Here is a 20,477-nt window from a genome sequence, read left to right as displayed (position 1 = left end):
AGAATAGATTTACAGTTTTCTATTCAACAGATATTAATAACTTTATTTGCAACTCTCATGTGGTGATCAATTTAGCAATGACGCGATCGAAACATTGGTTTTATTCATGATTTCATGATTTCTTAGATTTTCTTAAATTTCTAAATTCTTTAATTCTTTTTTTTGTCATGGTTTCTAGAACTTTTCAGTGTTTTTGAAGCGATTCTCTAAGAGCATCAATTTATTAATACAAATGAGGTTGGAATTGCTCTGGTTTTGAAAATGAATTTGGCTCCATTTGATGTTTCCTTGGAGAGACGCTAGATGGAACAGGGTAAGTTTTGAGATGTCAGAGAGCAACACGCCTTCAAAATAATTCACTGTTTTCATTGCTTGTCCTTTAAAAATTTAGAGTCTGTAATCGTACTTATTAAGTAATCACAGAGTTATCACTTTTATTGATTTAGTTTTAATTTAATTTGTTGTTTTAGTGGAATAATTAATTGTTAAAGATGCCAAGTGATGATCCAACGTTAGCGGTCGATATAAGTGATGCCTTGTCTGAAAAAGAAAAGGTCAAGTTTACCGTTCACACAAAGGTAACGTAATCTTGTAGCAATTGATTATCTATCATATTTTTACTGTTGATCATCAATCAATTAATCAATCAAGTCATTTGTTCGAATTTTCTCTTATCTCTGTTGAACCCTAGACCAACTTGCCTGGTTTTGACAAGCCAGAATTTTCTGTTGTTCGTCTCCATGAAGAATTTATCTGGTTGCATGATACATTAGCTCAAGATGATGAATATTGTGGATTCATTGTAAGTAACCGATTATTCTTTTTCTTTCTTTGTTGCTTTCTATTCTAATAAATGTTTTTTTTCATTTTACTGTGCAATAAATATATAGATACCTCCACCACCACCTCGTCCGGACTTTGATGCTTCTAGAGAAAAGCTTCAAAAACTTGGAGAGGGTGAAGGAACCATGACAAAAGAAGAATTTAATAAAACTAAACAAGAATTGGAAGCTGAGTATTTAGCTACATTTAAAAAAACAGTTGCCATGCATGAAGTATTTCTTCAACGACTGGCTGCTCATCCGAAGTTTAAGAATGACGTTAATTTCCGAATTTTTCTTGGTTATAATGACGATGTAAGTTGACAGCTCTTGATGGATAACTCTTAATGTTGCAGTTCAATGTGATTCAATTTTTTTGCCACTTTCCATCTTAATAATATTTATATCTTTCATTTTTTTATATCCCTTTCAAGATTGATAAGTTGTTAACTATTATTATTTCTGTTTTTTCCCTCTTTTTCACAGTTAAGTGTTCGTGGTAAAAATAAGAAGGAAAAACTTGTAGATTTACTTTCAAAGTATGGCAAATCCGCAGACGATTTGGTTTTGAGCAATACTCAGAAAGATATTGACGAATTTTTTGAACATCAAAAAGTATTTTTGATAGAGTACCACAAACACATTAAAGATTGCACCAGTAGAGCTGATAAAATGACTAGATCTCATAAAAGTAAGTTTACTTGTCTCCTTTCCTTCTGAAAATTGGTCTTGTTTTTTCTCTATTTTTTCATGTACCCAATGTTGCACCATGAATCAGTCATTTCAACTTTTCAATCATTTCTGTATTGTATCAAAGAAAAAGTAGATTGCCTTGTTTTTTGAAAGATTATTGGTGATTAATTGAGTAAACTAATCAGTTTGTTTCTCTTTTCCACCCCAATTACCACCTCTTATGAATGTTGTTTACCACTTTTACTTGACAACTTCAACCTAGTCAACTTGAATTAATCTACTTTTCATCTTGAACTTATGCTGTTTTTGACAAACATCCTTAATCCATCTTAAGTAATTGTTTATAATTCCAAATCATCGGTTCTCAGTCTCCAATTGTCAAATCTTTCTCTACGATTTCAAGCTTTATTTATTTGCTTTACCATTTCACATGTAGGATTTATCTTGGAGGCGTTTTCTTCTTTTTCTTTCTTTGAACAGAACATTTTTCACTTATCTACAAAATGTAACTCAAATATTGAGATCAATACAATGACTGTTGATAAAATTGTATATTTTGCTATTTTTACATTGCTGTAACTTATTACTGTTATCTTATTAACCTTTTTCATCTCTTTTACTTGCAGATGTGGCTAGTAGTTATAGTCGAATCGGTAGTGATTTAATTGGCCTTTCAACAGTAGATTCTAACAAATTGGAAAGATATTACGCTAAAAATGCAGACTGTTTTGAAAAGGCAAGAAAATCTGAGGAGCGAATTGCCTCTGATGAAGATCTTAAACTTTCAGATACATTAAGATACTGGATGAGGGAAACTGCAGCAGCAAAGGTATACAAAACTCTTAATATTTTTTCATTTTAATTACTTTTTAAAGGAAGAAAATTTACTATTTTTAACATTTTTCTTTTCATTTTTTTCCAGGACTTATTATACCGTAGATTACGATCCCTTGCTAATTATGAATCAGCTAATAAAAATCTTGATAAAGCTCGCTTGAGGAATCGAGATGTTGCTTTGGCAGAAGATGCACAACAAAAAGCTGGCGAAAAGTTTGAATCTATATCTAAACTTGCAAAACAAGGTGACTAATTGTGCTTTAATTTAACCACAAGTGCATCAATAATTACTCATGCAATTTTTGTCTTGTTTTCACAGAATTACAAGATTTCAATTCCCGTCGTATTCTATTCTTCAGGAAAAATTTTGTTGATTTAGTCGAATTGGAATTAAAGCATGCAAAGGTAAGCTTTCCATTTGCTTTTATTGTTAACAAATTTTAATTTCATTTCTTCTTTTTTTCAGGCTCAAGTTCAACTTTACAAAAATTGTATCGCCTCATTAAAAGAAGAACTACTCGACTAGAACTGGTTAAAAGTTTAATTGGTCAATATCTAGATATATCGTTGTTACCGAATGTTTAAAGACATAATCAACTCAAACTCCAATAGGCACCAATCATCCAAAGTGTTGCTTCTTTAAGCCAAGATGTAACTTCACCAACCTTCAATTTTACATCAATCTCGGTCACATTGTCATCTTCAAATAGACAGAAATACTTTTCAAATCCATCTTCAAAAATTGTTATCTATTACGTTCCTGTAATCTTGAATCCTGTTGCTCTATTCAAATGCTGTCATCATTGGACAACTTATTCTATCAGCTTTCCTCGCTTTTCTTTCTCCTATCCTCCTGCTTTACACATCTTTCCAGCATCTTTCCAAGAAAATGCAAAATTGTTACCATACCTAAAGTAGAGAGACTAACTGCATCAGAGCAGCTTAAAAGAAACAACTAAGCAAATCCTTTTTTTGGTATATTTCAAGTTTTATACGTATACATATATACATACTAAATGTGTGTATGAATTGAAAGTGATAAATTTTGCTATTTCTGAGTCTATTTTGACAAAACTTTTTCTAGGTTTCAACTTATACATATATATATATATAAATATATATAAATATAAAACAAAGCAAAATACATAACTGTTTCGTTATGATACAAAAGCAGATTCCAGTTGCAAAGAAATGTTAACCACTCATTGTTAACGTTTGTTTGTTTTCGTTCCTCATAAATAGTGTCACAAAAAGTTAACTAAATTCCCAGACTTTCTCCTCTTTTACCCTCCTTAACCTGACCTTAAACCTGTGCTCTTTAACCAAAAAAACTTTTGTATCAAATGTTTAAACCTGAAAGAAGCACCTTAAAGAAACTGTTAATTTCCATTATTCTGATATTTAAAAACTCAAACAGTATTCTGTTGATCTGTAATAACTCATCTTTTTCAGTCCAACTTAAGCGCAACCATGTGAAAGTCAACAAAATTGAAACCCACCGAAACACATGAAGAAAGAATGGAACCATCGAACAAGTCGTAAAGTGCTTAAAATCGTTTATACTGTTGAATGAATAATCAATGGATCCATCTTTATTTATCATTACACTTGAAACTCTTGTTATTAATGTGGTGAATGTTAGTAAAACGCAGTAAACTGTTGATACTGTATCAATGATTGAAAAATCCCGCAAACAAGATTCTCTATTTTATCCTTTGCAAAAATTTACGGACAAAAAATGATTAATCAATTGTGAATTTTATCCAAATGGTCAACAATCAATCACAAGACTCTGAAGCTGGACAAAAACCCAAGATTATGGTGAAAATTTCCATCAATTATAATCTTTGGCTCGCTTTACTGAATGCATAAGCTTTTGGAATCATTGTCTTCAAGTCTTTTTATTTTTCAATTTACAGCAAGTTATTGAAATATCAAGTTCAGCTAATGCGAAGAAACAGATTTAATCAATTGCTGTTTGTCCATTTACCAGCATTTAGTCAATGTTTAATTAAGATTGATTGACATCTCAACGTGATTAGTTTCCCTTGAAAAGAAGATGAAATGTTTAGAAACATTTTTCACTTTGATAATTTATTTCCTTATTAATGATATAAATTGAAATCTCATGTGAATGCCTGTCCTCAAATTGCATGGTAAATATAAAAATAATTTAGCTGCATTTCACTTTAATTGTCATTATTGCTGATTACAATTTACTCTAAATCTTTTACACATTTCAATGTTGATGAAATGTTGATGAGATCAACTTTCAGCTCATATTAATTTGGCAAAAAGTGTTTTCCCTCTACTTACCTAAATTAGTGGGAAAATTGTTGAATTAAAAGAAGCCCAATTACAGATGAAAAATTAACAAATTAAATTAACGAGTTGTACAATCATCATCAGTAAATATTTCATTACAAGAGGAAAATGTATACCAAAGAATATGCAATTAGATAGAAAAAGGAGAAAATTTTTCTTCATTTTTCCAAAATCAAATTCTATTTTCTCTTCAATATTTTTTTCGTCAAAATGATTTGCCAATACAAATGTTATTCAAGTGTCTTGATTATCATGATTTTCATGTTCAATTCTTTTCCAGGATAAATTTGCTGTTCATCTCTAGTCCATTATCACTACCCTTTGATTGATCTTGTTACTCGACTTGCACTTATTGCTTAAACGTATATCCAAGAGTCTAATGTATTATCGTATTAATAGGCAGCAAAGACTAGGATAAAGTTTTTAATAAAAGCTAAAAGTTTCATTGGCAAAGAGTAAATGATTTTTGTGTTTGTTCCCTTGGATTGTAGATTACATGATCCAAGTCCATTGTCAATGTAAAAGCTGTCCAACTGACCAAATAAGCCATTAACCTTAAAGTCCATGGACTAATTGTAATCCTTTTCCTTAAATTGAGATTAATTGTCACTCTTGGGCTTCACAAATTTTACTTTAATTCTTGGTGTGCAACTAGAAGATGAAGAGGGAAACAAACAAAATGGAAACAAGAAGCAAAGTATTGATGGAAAGATGAAAATAATTTCAATCAGTAACATTGAAACAAGGCAAATGGATAGCAATCGAGAGCAACAACGATCATGTCATTGCTCCAGTCAATCAGACTAGGAAATTAGTCTCTCAATAGTTAGTCTGATCCGAGTCATTGTCCATTGAATGCTGCTGAAATTAAACAAAATAGTCAACAGAAAAAATCGAAAATCGAAAAGGAACAAAAACCAATTGGAACTTGCAAATCTCACATATCATTGATAATCATTTCCAATTTAATTCCAGTTTCTCCAATTATTCAAACGATTTGATTAATCGATGACATTAATGCAAACAAGATGTTCTTTCTGCATCAAAGTAGCATCGTAGTTCTTGGCATTGGATTTTATTTCTGATTTAAAACTGAAAACTTTACAGAAGCGAGAAAAAGTAAATCAATAATTGAAAAGATGTTAGTAAAGAACGAAAATTTTCGACTCTTTAAATCAAAGACTTTTTGTTGCGAAAACCATTTTTTCATTCCGATAATCTTTTCATTGGTAAAGGGAAAAGACTGTCTCAGACTTGACTCAGTGATGTCAATTTTTCGAGTGGATATTGGATTCTTTTGTATTGAAGTATTGATAAGAATAGCATTACCGATTGGTCGATTCAGACTTGGTTGACCAAAGACTTTGAAGTTCATCTTCCAATGGAAAGAAGCATAACATGGTTCATCAGTCAGATTACTTGAGTTATACACTTATATTTTTCCTCCAACTGCAGTCGTCATCATCATCATTGATGAACATTTATGAATGCAGAAGCCACAACACGTAACAGTCATCAAGTTTGCATTTCACCATTCGAATCGTAACCAGTATGTAAAAGTCGTTACAAATGATTACCATATTTTGCATCCATTGCAAAGCTCATGTAAATGATGGTTATTCATAATGAGCGATGGGAAAAGATGTGATATTACATGTTATTGGTCATTTGTCGAGTGAGAATAAATTAAAAGACAGAGTCGAAAGGGCTTAATTGAATAGCCATGTTACCCTGAGCAACTTTGTACAATCCATTTTGTTGTTCACTTTTCTCTCATTGATTTGATGAGAATTGACAACAACTTCACTGATCACTGGAAACTATTCTTGGACTCGTCACTTGTAATGTACAAGCAACATTGTATTGGTAAACTGTCTTTTACTGCATGTTTGTCAATTGTAACTGTTTTGACACAAAAAGGTTTGACAAATGTTTGATGGGAAAAGCCTTTTCCATCATCCAATTTCTCAACACATTTTGCCCGTTGCTTTACCTTGTATTATTATAATTGATTCATGTTTATTCAACTTTCACTGTCTCAGTTTCATGTTAATCATCACCATCATCATATGCATGTTACTCGACCAAACCTGTGATTACATTGATTCTCATTCAATCAGCTTTCGATTCACATTCACCTTGTTATCCGAGTATATTAAACACGCCCTTTTCGTGTCCAAAAGACGTTAAATTTCCCCATGAAATTCACGTAAACATCAAATATAACCATGCAAGATGCATCAATGGATAAACGATTCTCATCAAAATCAGATCACACTTCGAACAAATTTTTCGAAACAACATTCGCGACATTTCAAGGGAACTTGTTGGATGCTGAAAATTCTTGAGTCAGTTGAGATCGGTAGAATCGACTAATAAAGTTCAGTCTTCCAAAAAATCAGTAATCTGATCGAACATTTTTTTCGACTTTTTTCTTTCACAGTCGGACTTTTGATATTTGTTCAATGATCTGAAGTAAAAGGTTTCATTTTTAGTTCGTTTTTGAAACAATCAATTCCAATATACAATTTTGGATGAGATTTACACCGAACGAGAGAAGCATTTACATTGAACCTATTCGAGGAGAGTGCATCATTATGGGTCTAGAAATTGAATTAAAATTAACTGACAGTTTGTTGACCAGTGAAGACTAATTGTTGATTGTAGTAGACTGCTGTTAAGTGTTTAGATGGATGCGAAAAGGCAGTGAGAATGAAAATTTGATTCCATTTAATCTGATATCTACTCATGATATAAAGGAAATACATGTTCTCCTCCCATTTATTGAATGTTGATTTTTCCATAATCAATTATATTGTCAAATTATCTGGATATTAAGACCATTTCCAAGTTGCATTTACTGATTCAACATTTTTACGCATCAATCCAATGGTTCTTCTCCCAGTCCTTCAACAGTCCTTTACTCTTCACCAAATAGCAATGATTACATTGAGAATCAATTTTCTGTCTCCTTTTTCCCTTCAATCAAACTATTTGTTCCTCTTTCATTGAAACTGATAATAACCCGATATTTAGCATCCATTCTCAATTCATCTTTCATAATCTAAAACTCATCCGTCTGTTCAACAGCAATATTGAAACACTATCATTCATGTCAATTTGCTCCAATAAAATAATCACAAAACTCGAATCGAAAACAGTGAACAAAAATTATCAAAAACAATTCAGCAACAAACCAATGACAAGATTAAACAAGAGAAAACTTTTCCTATTTCTAGATTTTCTCAAAATTTTGGAGAAAAATTCATGCAATTTTCATTGGAAGTTGAATTTGTTTATTCAACATTGAACAATCTCGCAAGTCGACTGGTTTCACTTTCGATAAAATGATGATTGAAATGGCGAAAAGAGATAAAAGTTGTCTAAATTAAATGTCATTGGTCAGCCCATTTTGATGGACATAAGTTATTGTTTTGCAAATTTTTCAATATAAAAGTGAAAACATGTATACAAAGGAAAAGATGAATGGGAAAAGTGAAAGACATGAAACTGTAAAACAGTGTCAAACAATTCAGCTAATGTAGTCAAAACTGAATCTCAGAGTGAATGTCAAAAGCAATTTTCAGTTGAATCAGCAATGACATGTTTTCCGATGCGTTTTACAACCATGTCCATGTATCCATTGAATCCATGGAAAAATCTCATTTTTTCCATGGATATTCATATCTTCTCCAATTTCATTGCTCATCAAATTGACAGTTTCTCAAATGCAAATTCACTCGTCATTTTGATTTGCAACCATTTCTCTTGGCAACCTTTTATTTACCCTCGACTGCCGTCCAATTGAATCAAATGTTTGTTTCTCATTTCAAGAAAAACAAATGCTCGAAATAAATTCTCAAATGTACAAAGAAGGGCAAAAATGTGATACAATGATAATGATGAAAGGCATGAAAATGGAAAAGAAAAGCTTCGCAAATAAAAAGAAGCTTCCAAATGATCAATAATCTCAAATAGCATGAACTCAAAAGTCAACCTTGTTTCGCCCGGCAGTGAATAAAATTCACTTTTCATGGAAACAGGTAAAGGGGAAAATTGTGAGCAATAACTGTTATCACTCCCAGCATTTCCAATAAACATACTTTTACCATCTTGTTAGACTTGTTTCACTCTTCCCTAGCTACCTTTACATTTCGTTGGGTTGATTGAGCTGAAAATAAGCTTTTCTCACATTACTTTCTTCTCTTAACGATAACCTTCAGGGAATGAGAAACTAACTGTAAACAAAGAATGTTGATTTTCTAAAACTTTACAATATTTCTTTAAAGTTCATTTCTGTTGGCTTTTCACTTTGACTTTTAAAGTATTTTCAAGTTGATCATTGAATTTCAAAATAGATCAACGAATGAGCCAAAAAATCACCAAAATATGCATCATTCGCTAATCGCTTTCCGTCTTCTTGAAAATTCCAAGTCAATGGTTGATGTGAAGAAGAAATTAAATGTCATGAAATGTTGAGTGCACAAGTTGGGATTGATAATTCGTTTTCAAAGAAATCATTTGCATGTTCGACTTTGCATGATTTCGAAAATGGATTGGGAATTGTTTTGCTCAGCTTCCTTTCAATTTGCATTTCAATTGAACAATTTGCTCATTTTATTTCACTTTTGCGTTATTAATATTAATTTTTAGCAAATTAATGCTCAAGAGTATTGTAAGCTTTTTCATAGCGACACTGCTCTTACCGACTGTCAAGATTGATTGATTGACAATATTTAATGTTTGATTGAATTTTTTGTTGCCTCAAAATTCAAATTATTCAATTTCATTTTGCAATTTGCTCAGTAAATGTAAAATTCTGGTAAATCATTAATGGACTGACGTGATGTTGCAATTGTCCTCAACAGTTTATAATCATTATCGTTTTCATCGTAATAATCGTTGTGAAAATTCATGTGAATAGTTGAAGTACACTTGGAAGGGAAAAGAAAAGAGCAAAATATTCTCATAAATAGATACATGTAAATGTAGATAAATGTAGTTTGCGTTGACATTGTAAATGTTTTTTCCTTGCTTTTCTCAATTCTCAGAGTGCAATGCTATTTATCAGATTTTCTATGCATTTTAATATTTACTTTTATTCAGCAGTTTTTTTTGCATTCTGTCACATCCAACTGAGAATGTTGTAAAAGTGCGTTAAAGTTGTGCAAAAAGAGTGTAATTTGATGAGAAAAAATCAAATTGATTGTACATCTCATTGTGAGTGAACGCAAAAGGCGAATGTGAACAAGATTTTTTTGCTTCTTTTATTCATTTTTCACAATGAATTCTTTCAAATTAAGATGAAGACGAGATTTGATTGGAAATTAATGCACATTTAAAATGGAAAAGGAAAAATGAAAAATGTCTCTATTTGTTGTTAATGAGTTTGAGCTTGATGTTAAATGTTTGCATTGAACTTTGAGTTGAAAAGAAACATTTTCTTCCAATTTTAGTGCTTTTAATGGGCAACAATACTGGTAAAAGATGTACAATGAGTGGCAGTAATTGACAAATTGTGAGTTTTGATGGTTAAAAGTTGTACAATGAATATTGACATTCATTTGTGTTGAGGGAAAAGTTTTCTTTGTTTCCTTATAAATGTAACTCTTGATGGTAAAAATAGAAACAAATGTTTTGATTTTGCTTGTCTGTGTTCATGTTTGCTGGCAACTTTGGAGCATCGAAAGAGATACATTTGAACGATAAAAAAGAGTGATGAAAATATATTTAAGACGATTAGTCTTTATGGTTGGTAAATGACGATGAACTTGAGTAAAAAGGAATAATGATGATCAGTTTGAAGCAAGCAAAGGGAAAAAGAGATTCGAGTTGAAGGAAGCAAAGACTGAGATAAGAGTGAGAAAAAATAGAGAAAAATTGTGGGCAAAAGAGTTGAGGAAAGCTTGTTGATGGAAACTGGACAAATGCAAGCCAATGAATCTTTATTCAGCAAGATAACTTTTCTTAATTATCTTGATTATCATTAGAGAAAGAACTGTGTAAATTGTAAGCGATTAGCTCAAGGAAAGGGCAAATATCCGGATGGTAAATGGAGTCATCAAGATGAACTGGAAAACAAAAACTAATTTGTTGCTAATAACTAATAATAATATCAATAGAAGCAAGAAATATTCTGAAAATGAGATAAGAACAACAGGAAGAATATCTGAGAAAACTATTTTGGCTAATATCGCAAAATCGACTTTAAATGCCGATATTGCTTCTGCTTGGGAAGTAACTTCATACAGCATTTCTCGCTGATTTTAGTCGAGTTTTCTTCAGATTTAGTCAGTTAATAGTTAGAAGACAAGTTCATTGAAGATTTTTGTCATTAACTTTAGTCTTTTGCCATAAGATTCGGTGAAGTTGTCAAAACGATTGTCAAAACTCTTTCTCTTGTTGGACATACAAACTAGAAGACAATTCAATTTGAAAAAACTTATAAATAAATTTATCATTAAAAGTCGAGAATCACGATCGGAGCTGGAATCTCCAGGTGGAAAAGACATTTTCTAACAAATAAAAAAATGAATTGAAACTAATTGTGCTTCTCACCTTAAATTGTGTGTCCAATAAGAGAAAGGGTTTTGACTAATCCTCATGAAAACTGTCTGATGCTAATGACAAAAATCGTCATTGACTTCGCTCTCTACCGGTTTGAGTCTGGTGAAAAGTCAACTGAAAACATCGAGAAATGCTGTATTATCTTGATGATCACGTATTTTGATGTTGCGTTACTCTTGTTCAAATTAGTCATAATTATTGGGTTCACAATGTTCAGGTTTTGACTCGAGTTTTCTTGGTTTAGTTTTAGTATTTATTCATATCAAAAGCATTTACAATAATATTTACAGCAACATTATTTACAGAGTTTAAATTTTTGTCTAAATTCAGTTAACGTAACATTAAATAGTTTAAGTTGGAGTAACAAAAGAGATGAAGGACAGAGGAAGAAGAGAAAATTAAGAAAAAAGTTTGGAAGATTCTTGGTTAGCTTTTCACCATTGGGAGTTTGTTGAAGCAGAAAATATGTCAAACTGCCGTTGAAAACGAAACAATATTGGGTTCTTCAAATGTTTCCGTTGAGAAAATCTGAGTAAAAACGAAAGAGAGAGAAAACAAATTTATTGAAGAAGAAGAAAATTGTTAATAAAAAAGAGGTTGAATAAAGATGAGCACAGAAATGAGGTACAAAAAGGTTGAAAAAAAGTGAAAGGAAATGTAATCTTCATGGTGAATCAATTTCCATCCAAGTGAATAAAGGCAAAAGGCAGAGACAATAAGATATAGATGGATATAATAGATATTATAGATGAATATTACGTGCAAAAATCATAAAGGCTTACAGATTACAAAAGAAAAGATGAAAAAAAGTTAATATCTCAACTCAGAGTTTGAGTGAAGAATAAGCTGATAAATTGAAAAGTTAGGAAATGTCGAGTAAGTTGTAAAGAATTGAATGAAAATGAAAGACAAACAAATATCTTATCAATGATCAACTGACAATAGTTTGGCATCTTGAATTTCTTACCGATATCTCAGGTGGTTGAGAATTTTGTGGAGTTAAAATCAACTGAGGTTGGTTTGCTCGATTTGAGATTAGGCGAACGTGAGGAACGTTATAAGCACCATTGAGCACGTTTGGATCAACCTTGATTGAAACCTGTCCCGATCGAAGCAAAGTCCCAGACAGAGGCGAATTGATTGGACAACCATCAAGTAATCTGCTGTTGACTAGATTTGAACAGCTTCCAGAGTTTCCTGAAAACATAAAAACAGTGATTAGATGATAATGTTGGATAAACAACGAAATTGAATGCAAAAAGAAAGCAAAGTTATCTAAAGTTAAAACCCAAAAAATGAACTTGAATTGAAACCATTCTGAATCTTTTTCTTACTGTTCTGAGCGAAGTTCACCAATCATTTTCTAGTCTAGTTAAGACTTAAATAAACTGAAGAAAGATTGTAAATATTTCCAAAGTTTCATTTCCAGGAATATTATCGCTATTCAAGTTGGTTAGTTGGGAGTAAAAAATGTTGAAATGTTTGCATTCGAAAGGAAATTCGATGTAATGAACTGTCAATGATTTGACTAGAACGGCATTTTCTCATCGATATTAGGCTCAGTTGAATCAGTTGCTATTAAACTCATCAACTCATTACACAAATCGATTTTGATATTTATGAATATGCATCGAAATTAGATTTATATCCTCAATAATTGATGAGCAAAAAGGGCAATCATGAAAATTGAAGTTTTTTTGCTCGAAATTGTTTAAACTGGAAATACTAATGATTGAAGAGATTTCATTATTTTTATTGAAAATGTTGATGTTGCCTTTAAATTGAATGTTGAAATAAAAGGTAATTTGAATTTTGTAAAGATTATCATGATTAGATGGAATCATTAATAAAATAAAATGATAATCTTCACTTTATTATTAAGATGAGACTTTACTGATAATTGAATTTACCTTTACATAATTTCATCAGTAAATGAGAAAAATTACTGAGTTTGCAAGAAGATGAAAAACTTATTAAAGAACTCAATTTATATTAATTTGCTTATCTGACTTCATTTTTTATTCTGACTTGACTTGATTTTGGCTACAGATTTTATCCAAGCCAAAGGTTCGTCCATTAAAGGTGAAACAAAAATGCAACGACTAAACTCATAGATTAACTAAAAAGATGTGCCAACAAGCTGAATTGCAATGCTGAGTTCTTGAAATTATTACGAAAAAATCGAGTTTCGAAAAATGGTGAAGAGAAAAAAAGGAAATCGGAAAATGCAATTTTAATCTAAATCTAAAGTTCGTCTATTAATTTTGTTCCGTAATTTATTTTGAACTTACTGACGTGCTGAATTTAAATTTAAACTGAGATGAAGTTGCAGCAAGAGAATTGAATTCTGCAACGAAAGTCGTACGAAGGGAAAGGGAAAGGGAAATTGGAAAATGCAAATTTTCCAAAATGGATAATTATAATAACTCGTGATGAAGATGTGAGAGTGAATTAACAAAAGGTTGAAAGTAGATTAACAAGAGCGACAATTAGAGCCATTGACGAGATCTAAACTGGACACAAAGGTGCAACATTATCAACCTTGAATTGTTTGGGTTAACGTCTCATGAATAAACATTCAATTTAGGTAATAGTCAAGTGAGTTTCCTTATTGAGCAAACAATATGCAAGATGACATTTTGGGTCAATTGTTATTACTCTTTGATGTTGAAAGTGTGTTACGAGATTTGAACATTCAAAGAGATGTAATGTTTTCTTCATGTAATCATTCTCATCATTCTCATAATCACCTTTATATATGTAAATAAGTTTCCCTTTGGTTGAGTTGGTCCCATTATTTTCCCAAAATTGGTAACATAATAATGATGGTTTTGGCAAGACTAATAACATGAGATAACCGTAAAAAAAGAAAGAAGAAGAAGAAAAAAAAGAAGAAGAGAAACAAATTCTAACCTGGCTGATCAGAAGTAAATTAGCATTTAATTTATTATCAGAAATGCATTAATTTGTTCATGACTGTTAAACTTTCAAAGGCAGTCTAACATGCTGATCCGTTTATAACGTTACAGTAAATCCAAGCTAGATTGAGTCCAAGCTTAATGTATTCACCTTCCCAGGCACATAGCTGCTTACTAAAGGCTGCCAAATGACAATGCTAACAATGATGTTACAACTTGTTGAAGGTGAACCTCGAATTAGGTTTCATTTAGAAGTTTAACAAATCAAAGGCTGAGTAATTGATGGTAATCATTGAAAAATGAGAAAATTCAAGTTCGAAATAAACTAATAGACAGGCTAAAAGTGATGCAGTCCTAAATAATCCAAGAACAGAATAGAAAACAGATCAAAATAAACTTTCGAAACCCAAATGGCTTTAGAATGGCTCATTAATAACAAGATTTTATTATAATATTCTCTTTTTTCTGGACACGACAATCAGCTCACAATGTCTGGCTAACTTGCATCAAATGAATCGACAGCAAAAGCTACTTGGTAAAGACTCCAACTAATGTATCTTGATTGGCTGACTTGACTTGTTCGTGATTTAATGAGCAATCGTTTGGCTCAAAATTGACAGAAACGGATGCTTTGGAAAAAGTAAATTAACCGATAAATAGTTGATTTGCAGTTTCGTAAAAATTTAGTTTAAAAAACATCTTAAAAAGGTCGACGCAAATGCTGTTCGCGTCTTTGGACAAAAGTTTCATTTGATATTCCCTTCCAACTGAATGCTACTTAGCTTAAGATATCATACATTTAATAATCCCTTTGAAAGAATCTATCACTGTCAGGATATTGTTGACGTTACTTCATCATGATCATGATCATCATTCTTTTCCTTCTTCATCTCCATCTTTTTTTCCTCTTCTCATCATTATCATTTTGCCCAGCATTTCATTACTCCCTCTCCCTCTCTCACTTCTCATCCCTTTCGATGTAAAAAAAGTAAATAAAGCAACTAGACTAATACATGTACAACAAGCAAGAGTGACTAACGACAATATATAATATTTGTTGATAACAACCAACAGTATCCGAATATCAAATGCACAAATAACTCAATTCTTTTTTGGATTTTACTTTCAAACTGAATATGATATACTTCATTTTCAGGGGATAAATAGAAATATAACACCGATGAGAAGGGACAAGTGAGAAGAAAGGGAGAGAGAGAGAGAAAGATGGATGAGACAAGGAAAGAATATCATGTAACCTGTTCGAAAGTCGAGCTTAAAAACACTGCAACAAGAAAATTGAAGGAAATGTTAGACATCCAAAGTAAAGGGGACAAAGAATGGTATTAACAACAGGGCATCCTTGCCTGTTCAATGGACCCAACCAAACAATTCAAGTTGTCTTCTTGATAAAGAGAAATGTGTAAGGTTCAAAGGACAGATGAAAAGATATAAAACAGAGACAACATCGTTTCTATTTCCCTTTACTTTTTCATCTTCATCATTCTCTCTCTCATCATCATCATCTTTTTCACTATTATATCCCATATCATTCCTCATTCCTTACAAATTATGGGTCACTTTTACCATCACTTTTCACATTATCATTTCTCTTAATTTCGCCAACAATCTTTACCAGAAGAAAGAAGAAAATTTCACCACAAACTTTACACTAAATTTATCCCATAAAATTCAAAATAACTGTCAATTTCAAGATTAAAATCAAAGTTGTAAAAGCAAACTTATTGTAAAGAGCAATAAATGTTTGCCGTAAATTTTGTTGCCAAGTTGAACCTGGTAAATGGTTTAACCATGATTGAGTTGCAAATTTTTCGCAATTCAGAAAATTCTTTCTACTCAAATTTGAAAAGTAAAAAATATTCAGAAATTGATTGAAGCATTTGATGGAAAATTTCAATCAAATCGTTCATTTGCACATTTATGTTTACCTTTTGACCGCATAACACGATTATAACCAAATGTCTATTCATTTTTACATGAAGCTTTAATCAAAAGATGAAAGGGTAACCCACATCGAAACTATCGAAGCAACAAAATTTTCTTGTGTCGAAACTTTTTTCTTCTTTCAACAGAAAATTTAAAACTTGAACTTTTCCAAAAAATCGAGTCAAATGCATAATTACAGAGCAATAAAGGTAACGAGGAAAGAGATGAAAATGGGAATGAGAACTTTTCTTTACTCTTTTCCTACTCAACTAACTAGTGAATAACATGATATGAGGTTATTATTGTAATCACATTTACACAATTTAATTTGATTAAATCTCGAAAGAAGCAAAAAAGTTGCATGAATAATTTAGAGGTGAAAATAATTTGAATTTAAATGATTTTGGAGGAAAAATTGATTTGCTAATTCAACAGAAAAATGATCAAAATTTACTGTTTTGACTTTTGTCTATTCATGTTTTCAGCTTTGTAATGAACAGCATAAAATGGAGAAAAAATTGCATTCATTAATAATCAAAAGATAATCATCAGAATTGTTTTTGCTTCGAAAGGATAAGTGAAAACAATTGGTCTGAGTTATGATTACTGTTATCACATGGAATTGAATTATCACAATTGAAGATGCATAAGTAGGAGAAGAAAGAAGGAGGAATAAGGATGAGGAAGGAAGGAAGATGGGATGATTGGGAGGGAAAAAAGAGAAGAAAAGAGAAACGAAAAAAAAAATATTCTTGATAAAAGGTAAGGAAGGCAAAGAGAAGAATAAATGTCAAGATATTCATTGTTTTTATTTGGCTTGACAAATGAATTGGGAGGTAATTTTTTATCTCACAATGAATGAGATGTTTCATTCAGAATCAATTCCTTCCCTGTTGTATGATAAATGCACTTCTCAGACTCGTTTTTTTTCTCGTTTCCCTGCCAACCCATTTAGACGGTTTAAACTCTCGTTTCTTTGTTCACTGAATTTCACAAGAATTTGAACAATTGATAAAAGAGCGAAAAGAGTCTGTCAGTCAATGAGACAATCAGTGTTAATTGATTAATTAGTTTCAATTTTCATGGAAAAATAAACATTTGCTTTTGAAGAGAAAAGGGTTTTGAAGATGGAAATGATTTATTCTGCACTTTTTGATTTATCTGGATAATGAACAAGTAATTGGACTGAAAATTTTAAACTTGAAAAACTTTTCTTTTCTGGGTAAAAATATTAAAAAATGGCAATTTCCTGGAAGAAGCTTTAAAGCTTGAGGCTGAAAGGGTTCAACGAATTGTGAACTGGAAAGAAATGATTGACTGAAATCTAGTCTTGATATTGGATTATCTCGAGGTTGATGATACTTTTTAGACCAAAATGGTTAACGGTTTAGAAAAGAAGGAAAAATGAAAATCTGGTTTTCTGAATTGAGTTGAACTTTCCAAATGTTGGATGGAATGAATATTTAAACGCTTTTTTCCATATTTGCATGCTTTGGTTATAATGAAACACTGGAGACTTTTATAGTCCATTACTGGAATAATCATTATAATGACCAAATGGGAAAAAAAGTGGTTAAAGATTGTAATAAACATTGATTAAAGAATTTTTTTCTCTCAACGAAAATCTCTACATTAATAGTTGATATAGATGAATGTTTAATAATAAATTTTGTAGTTTCTTTAGTGGAAAGAGGTCAATATCTGGAAATCATGAAAAAATCATCTTTACTTGTTGAAACATTTTCTGTCTCACACCAGAGTTTTACCAATCATCATTTCATAAGCATTTCAAGCTAGACTTTTCAAACGAAATGTTGCTCAATGGTTAATCGAGTTTCTAAGTGAATCTAAATAATTAAAACTCGCATGAATTGGTGATTTTCGGAATGAAAAGAAAATGGAAAAATGGAAAATCTTTTCGAATTATGACGAAGAAATAAGAATAAATAAAATTGTTCATTTCATCTTATTGGGCGGTTTAATGGGCGGCGTGAATATTGATAATATCTGGTTGATTTAATCATTGGATTCTTTGCTTAAAAAATTCATCATTAATTCAATAAGCATTGAAAGTCGAGGGTAAAAGTATTTGTACGAAATCTGTAGAAAAGCGAATCACATTCGAGTCAATTAAATGAGATGAAACTGATGTTGAAGAGAAAATCAAGTTTCCTTCAGAAAAAACCTAATTGATGGGAAAATTAAGGTTGAAGACAAAAAGTTTCATTCACTTATTTGTTCAACTTTTTGCTCTGCTTCTCAACGAAAAAAGAAAAGGCAACGGAGAAGAAAAAAAATCTCCACAAAATGAAATGGAAAAGAGGGAAAAAAAGTTGAAAAAAAGGTTAACAATGATGAGCATGATAATGATGATAGCGTGAGTATGAGAAGCAAATTAGGATTGGAAAATGTTTCAAGTATATCTTAACGAGTTGATGAAAAACAATGGGTTGAAAGACGAAGCAAAAAAGAATCATCAGAGACAAAAAGTTAGTGTAAAGTTGAAATTTTCAAGACAATTGAACATGCCATGGTTACAGTAAAAGGTAAAATCAAATTGAGCAAACTTTGAGGTTTATTTGAACCTTAATTTAATGAACAGGTTATAAAAAAGTTGCTTCATTTGACCGCATGTAAAGGTGATTAAGGAGCAATTCAATTGTTAATTTTGAGATTGGTTGGCAGGGTTGAGGGATAAGTGAGCAAAAAGTAAATCTAATTGAAAGTCGAGACTTGAAATTGCCTTCATTGATAGTGTTCACAGATGGGAATGTCAAGTTTTTCAGATAAAAATATCAAGAATCAACCACAGTTGAGAGAGAGAGAAAGAAATGGCGGGTTAAATGGAAAGAATCTCATCTTACCTCGAAAAGAGTAAATGAAAGTAAAATGAGAGGATTCAGTTTTCAAATGATGATCAACTAACTCGACTAAACATTGGTAGTTGCGGAAGGCGAGCAAATCATCAGGAAAAATCATTGAAGCCTAAAGCAATTTTAACACATCATATTGGATAAAATGGCTAGCAAAGTAACCAATTTAAAGGCAATCGTTCAACTCATTTTTCATCGACAAAACTTTCATCATTCCCAGTTAACCTTCTTTTGTTTCCCTCGTCACTTTACATCTAGTACATTAGCCTTTCTTTCAACCATTCAAATGGGATCATAAAAATTTATCTGAATCATTAGTTTATCAGGCTCTTTCCATGCTCATGTTACTTTGCACAGCTATCAACTGTTGAGAGCAAAATAAGTGACATGATTCTCCAAATATGATCAAAGTACTAATAGACATGCATCTAAATACTGTGTTAGCAGTTAATTCAATTGATGCTCCTGAACTTGATTATATTGTTTTGTTCTAAATTTTCTCTGATGAAAGTGATTACAAAATGAGTTGATAAGTCCACAACAGCATTAGTATTCAAATCAATGACAAGTCTTCATCTTTTATTCGCATTTTTCCCGGCAGATTCCCGTTGTTTATGCACATTAGCTGAAGATCATCATGCTTAACATTTTGCAAGTTGGAAAATTCGACTCATTTCTGACTGATGTAGCTCTAATATCTGATTTGGTAATTACATTATCTTTCAGCCTCGTAATGATTTCCTTTGTTACTGCTTAACTATGAGGCAACTAAGCGCACTAAAATACTTATAAAAACTTCTGCTCTATTCATTTGCTACACTGGTTGACATAAGTATAGGACCACTTATTTTTTTCATCTTAATCATGAAAGCGTTTGAATATAAAGACTTTTTATATGTCATTTGATTGCTAACAACCGTCTGAATAAGCTCAAAAAATTTCATAGCCACAGATGGACAGAAAGAAAAGTTATGTAAGAAAATAAAAAATACAGGTTGACAAAATTATAAGACCAGTTTGATAAAATTAATTTAATAATGGGTTTGACTACCATTCAATCTGATAACATCAAAAATTCTGTTCTTCATTGAATTAATGAGAGTTTGCAGTAATTCTGGCTCCAATGAATACCATATATTTTGAATTTCGCGCCATAGATCATCGAGTTTATTAAATTGTCTTTGATTTGCATAAACCCGTCTAGCAATTATACCCCAGAGGTTCTCAATTGGGTTGAGGTCAGGGCTACAGGCTGGCCAATCAAGTAATTTAACATTTTTATCACTAAAAAACTTCTTAGTGGCATTTGAAGTGTGAATAGTTGCGTTATCTTGTTGGAAGATCCACTCCTTACCAGCATTAATTTCAGAATTTGGAATTAAATTGTTATTTAAAATTTCAATATAATCAGTTGATTTGATGGTATTGGTTATTCTTACAATCGGAAGCACTCCATTGTAACAAAAAGCTCCCCAAACCATCACCGAACCACCACCAAA

General features: G+C 31.5%; 2 protein-coding genes across 2 annotated transcripts in view; one reads left to right on the top strand and one right to left on the bottom strand.

Moving 5' to 3' along the window:
- The first annotated feature begins 372 nt into the window (after positions 1-372).
- On the top strand, positions 373-4,538 carry Snx6 (sorting nexin 6). Its single transcript, XM_015931897.3, has 8 exons — positions 373-578; positions 692-802; positions 891-1,136; positions 1,308-1,512; positions 2,141-2,343; positions 2,437-2,596; positions 2,671-2,756; positions 2,818-4,538. Exons 1-8 carry the CDS (start codon positions 492-494, stop codon positions 2,875-2,877), a joined length of 1,158 nt encoding a protein of 385 aa, XP_015787383.1. The 5' UTR covers positions 373-491; the 3' UTR covers positions 2,878-4,538.
- Positions 4,539-11,473: 6,935 nt separating this feature from the next.
- LOC107364550 (uncharacterized) overlaps positions 11,474-20,477 on the bottom strand; it is an 88,629-nt gene continuing 79,625 nt past the window's right edge. The window contains exons 9-10 of the mRNA XM_015931960.3: positions 12,211-12,440; positions 11,474-11,771 (exon numbers count right to left, since the gene is read on the bottom strand). Of these exons, the coding sequence (XP_015787446.2) occupies positions 11,712-11,771; positions 12,211-12,440 (290 nt within the window). The 3' untranslated portion in view covers positions 11,474-11,711. The remainder of the gene's footprint in view (positions 11,772-12,210; positions 12,441-20,477) is intronic.

This window comes from Tetranychus urticae, chromosome 1, assembly GCF_039701765.1.
Source record: "Tetranychus urticae isolate SD_2017Ah chromosome 1, NJAU_TeUrti_SD_1.0, whole genome shotgun sequence".
Taxonomy (NCBI): Eukaryota; Metazoa; Arthropoda; class Arachnida; order Trombidiformes; family Tetranychidae; genus Tetranychus; species Tetranychus urticae.
The sequence above is the reverse complement of the archived record's forward strand: the minus strand, read 5'-3'. Positions and strand labels throughout refer to the sequence as shown.